General features: G+C 27.4%; 1 protein-coding gene across 1 annotated transcript; it reads right to left on the bottom strand.

The window, feature by feature from the left end:
* Window positions 1-2,669: 2,669 nt before the first annotated feature.
* LOC102607424 (probable glutathione S-transferase) lies at window positions 2,670-4,941 on the bottom strand. Its single transcript, XM_006493950.3, has 2 exons — window positions 4,544-4,941; window positions 2,670-3,403 (listed from the first exon to the last, which is right to left on the bottom strand). Exons 1-2 carry the CDS (start codon window positions 4,856-4,858, stop codon window positions 3,053-3,055), a joined length of 666 nt encoding a protein of 221 aa, XP_006494013.2. The 5' UTR covers window positions 4,859-4,941; the 3' UTR covers window positions 2,670-3,052.

Raw genomic sequence — 4,941 nt, 5'->3', positions numbered from 1 at the left:
TTTTCAATTTTTACGTTAACTCAATTCATTTGTGTTTTTTTTTTGTTTCCTCTCCTTAAAAAAAATAAAATAATTTGAATGGAGTTAATTTGTTGTTACTTAATATTATCTATTGGTGTAATAATATCACCACGTGGAATTTGCTTTTACATTAGCTTTATCATTACTCTTATTAAACCTCAAATTTAAGATGGATAGACCAAGTATATATAAGAAGAATAAAGCTCTGTTTAGTATGGTTTTTCAAATAGAATTGATTTAAATGGAATTTTTGTTACTAAATCTTTTTTAATTAAAGCTTTTATTAAAAAAAGATTTAGTAGTTGTTCAGTTATCAATGCAAGTTTTTATTATGAATTATAAAGTTATTTTTAATAGACAAGTTTTTTAAAGTTATATTATAGAAAAATGAAATAAGATTGTCAAATAAGTAAATAATATTTTAAACATTTTAACATTTTACAAAAAAATTAATATCTACTCTCAAAAGTCCAGAATTTGAGTTTTTAATAATAGAGGCAAATAACTTATTTTCATTTGGTATAACTTTTTATATAAAATTTATTTAAGTAGAGTTTTTATTAGTAGAACTTTTATCAAAAAATTATTTGTTTGGTTGTTAATAAGAGCTTTTATTAAAAATTATGAAATTACTTTAATAGGTAAGTTTTTTAGAATTATATTATGAAAGGAATAAAATAAGATTATTAAATAAGTAAATGATATTTATATATTTTAATATTTTAAAAAAAATCCAATCTCTATTCCAAAAGCCCAAGTTTTGAGCTATTGCTAGTAGATACAAAATAATTTATTTATTTTTAAAAGCTCTGCTAAAAAAATAAAAAAACCAAAAATATAAAAAGAGTTTACAAAATTAAATAAGCACCTCTAACAATTAGATAAAATCATGTCAAACAAGCACTTAATTTTCAAAATCTCTATTAAAAAATAACTAAATAACCAAAAATAAATAATAAAAAGAGCTTATGGGATTAAACAAACATTTATGACCATCAGATAAATCACACCAAATAAGAACTAAAATAAAGTTAAAATCTTGTCTCTTCCTTATTAATTTCGTGTCACCTATAATTTATCACTATTAAGACATATATTCAATTTTAATTCAAAATTTTCATAATCGAAGTACTTTTTTTTGGGGGGGGGGGGGGGGGGTTTGCAAAAACGGTTTTCATTTTGGAGCCCCAATTAAAAACATTCTCCAGATTAACAACAAAAATTGCGAATTGAAAAAACTCAATGTGAGTTAGGCTTATCCCAAAGGCCAATTTATTTATTTATTTTTTTCAATCAAACAAACTCCATGGGGTTCATAATCTAGATCTAATAAAAGATGAAAATCCTTTGACCAAACTGACTACAAAATTTTCAAAGTTTACCCACAAAAATAAAAGACCCATAGTCCATAGGGTGAGATGAGGCTGTGGGCGGCGTGATGTCGGTGACTTTGCTAACTTTCAAGTAAGGTTGAGACTCACTCGGCGGAGGGTGGGTTGGTGCTATGAAAAAAGGCCAATAAATAGTAAATAAATTGAGGCTCAAAGCCCATAAATCAGATGCTTGATCCATTCTAGTTTGTTAAAGGAAAGGAGCTTTTGATGGATTCTCTCCCTTTTCTGTTCCCTTTCCTTAGCAAGCAAATGAAGTGCGGATGAGTTAACCATTTCTCCGAATATGAGGTTAGCTTCAAAGTTGCAAAACCACTTTGGGCCCCTTTGGGGTTGTTTTTTTTTTTCAAGGTTGAAAGTAATTTTACAAAAGTTGAAAGTTAATTATGGTATTTGATAAATTTTTTAAAAAATTATTTTTAGTAAAATTATGTTATCCTTCAGCAAATTTTAAAAAGTAAAAAATGAATAGCTTTTCAAAATTTGATTTTGTAAATCATTTTTGTACGTAATATAATTCCATGTATATCCTCATATATATTACAAAAATTCAAAATCATTCTTATTAATTAGAAAATAAAATTATAAATTTTTAAGAGGTATCATTTTTTTTTTGAGAAGTTTAAGAGATATCATTACTACTACTACTACAAATTATAATTAGATAACAAAATAAAAATAAAATTAATAATATAAAAAAATTTTAAATATAATTATATGTACACAATAAAAAAATCTTTTATATACATATTTATAAATGTTTAAATAACTTTATTCAACATTATGTCTAAATAAGTCATTTACATTCTTAGAGTAATTTAATAATGAGATTTACTAAACACATACAACTACTTTTAAAATGTACAGCACTTTTAAAAATAAATTTTATTGAACGTTTAATTGATTTTCTTCACAACTGATTATTTCAACAGTACAACTGACAACAATTATTTTAAAAATTATAACATTAGCAAATTGGCCCTTTATGAGGTTTGAGTTCTCTCCTTTGTGATAAAAATATGCCTTTATTTTTAAGAAAAAATATTATTCCTATGAATTGAATTTCAAATTTTGAATGAATATAATTTTAAAAGATGATAATGAATGTTCAATTCATGTGTGATTATCTAGTTGGATCCGATTATGGATAAAATATCATATTTGATTAGCCATATCTCATCTGATGAAACATATCACATTCACTCGTTGTATGGTGGACATTTATAATTTTACAACAGAAATATATATGAAGTGGAGTCTCTCTTTTATTGTTCATAAGTTATAACCATGTGAAAAGTACCCACTTCTAGGCCCATGTTTGGTTGGAAGAAATGGTAGGAAAAGAAATGAATGGAAAAGAAAGAAAGGGAGAGAAAATGAGTGAAAAATAATGTCAATTTCATTTTTATTATTTGGATGGTCAAGGAATTCATTTTTCTCTCCTCTCCTCCTTTCCTCTTCTCTCATCTCCTTATATTTCTCCAAACTAAACATGTAAGAACTTAAACACAAAGACAATAATAAACTGAAAATGAAAGCCAAAATAACACCTTTTTACAACATTACCCCAAAAAAAAAAAAAAGTACGAAGTTCAAAGAGAGACTGAACGAGCGAATTTTATGCTACTGCCTGCATGCGTTCAGGCAGGAGCCAGTAAATTTTCACGGCGACGTTTGAAAAAGAGCGAAATTCCATCCCGATCAGGAAGATTTTCTTCGATTACAGGGGCTTTTTTGAAATTTTCAAACCACGCATGTAGGCCTGGGAATTTGTGAGAATCAAAAAGTTTCACTCCCACTATATCTTCAAGGATTTGCAACCAATAAAGCATTGAACCAAATGCTATATCAAGTGAACCAATTTTGTCTCCGTGGAAAATTTTCTTCTCTCCAATGCCATGTTCTTCAATAGTTTGTAGCATTTCCAAGATTTCCTTCATCCTACTCTCTTCATCTTGATTGCTGTGAAACATTTTCCAAACAGCAACTCCCTGCGATTATGTGTGTGTGTGTATTATCACTATGTCAACAATATGTATAACCTAAAAAACTTGGATTACACGTAAATATCTTATTTGTTAAAATGCTTAAGTCGATACTAAAGTTTAACTACTAAGTTGCAATAACAAAGAGAAAATGAACAAAACGTCAAAACTCCACTATATTATTTTAATAAACGAGATTGTTAGTTTTCTTTCTATTGAAGTCAATATATATCACTTACCTCAACACTATTTTCATAATTGCCAATATCTTATATGACATAAAAAAATTTATAGGAAAAGAGGAGTAAATGAGTCATTTATTAAAAAAATATAGGAGATTGTTTTAATAAAGGAGATTGTTAGTTTTCTTTCTATTGAAGTCAATATATATCACTTACCTTAACACTGTTTTCATAATTGCCAATATCTTATATGGCATAAAAAAAATTAGAGGAAAAGAGGAGTAAATGAGTCATTTATTTGATATTTTATCTTGAGAATATGAAATATATATTTATTACATAGAAAATATTTAAAAATCACAAAAGTACAAAAAAATAACTTATTATTAATTTTTTTATTCACTACGAAATCTATATTTCTTATTTTTAGTAGATGCATTTTTTATTTATTTATGTTTATATGATTTATTTAATTAATAATAAATACAAGTAAAAGCGTATTTAAAAATAAGAAAAAACTATAAAATTATGGTGACTGGAGGATTCTTGGCTATTATGAAAATATTAAGGGTTAAGTAGTATATAAATGGATTTCAGTAGGGAAGAAACTAATGATATCCCTTTTAATAAATTAATCTTTTTCTCCCTCATATTTTAAAAGCCATCAAAATTTTCCTTGTCGCTAAAAAAATTATGGTCATTTTCAACTTCTTTGTCCTTTAGTAAAATACACCATGGATTAATAAAATTTTCTAAGGGTAACAACACAAAAATTTAAGAGTTAACTGCACTTATTGAACAACAAAGAGATTAATATTGATTGGTTTTAATACATACCTAATAGGATGATTAATTTCGACAAACAGTAGGGACTTTTGATCATTTTGGTATCTGTTGACAAGTAAATACGTACGAAAGCAATAAATATACGTATACATATGTTAGCTAGAGTCGTGAAGCGAACCTTGTCTTCTCCAAATTTAATCCAAAAACGAGCAAGAGCTCTATCATAAGGATCGTTTGGCATCAAGGGGCTCTGTGGCCACATCTCTTCAATATATTCAAGAATAACCATGGAATCGCAAACTGGTTTTTCGCCATGAACAAGCACTGGGATCTTCTTGTGAACTGGATTATACTTCAAAAGCAAAGCACTCTTTTCGTTTGAGAATACATCTTCTTCAACAAATTCAAATGGTACGCCTTTCAATTTCAGAGCCCATATCACTCTGTAAACAAATGGACTCGGCAGTGTCCCAAGAAGCTTAACTTCAGCCATGTTTTCGAAGAATATATAGTATTGAAGTCGAATGAATACCAGTGTGCGGTTGTTTGAACGGCTCACTCATTACATGTACAAGC

This window comes from Citrus sinensis, chromosome 9 (assembly GCF_022201045.2).
Source record: "Citrus sinensis cultivar Valencia sweet orange chromosome 9, DVS_A1.0, whole genome shotgun sequence".
NCBI lineage: Eukaryota > Viridiplantae > Streptophyta > Magnoliopsida > Sapindales > Rutaceae > Citrus > Citrus sinensis.
This window is presented reverse-complemented; position numbering and strand designations above follow the sequence as displayed.

Excerpts from the sequence above, each read along its gene's own strand:
- LOC102607424 (XM_006493950.3), bottom strand. The coding sequence starts at position 4,858 with ATGGCTGAAGTTAAGCTTCTTGGGACACTGCCGAGTCCATTTGTTTAC. Across the intron at positions 3,404-4,543 it reads TTAAATTTGGAGAAGACAAG|GGAGTTGCTGTTTGGAAAAT; the intron begins GTTCGCTTCACG and ends ACATAATCGCAG.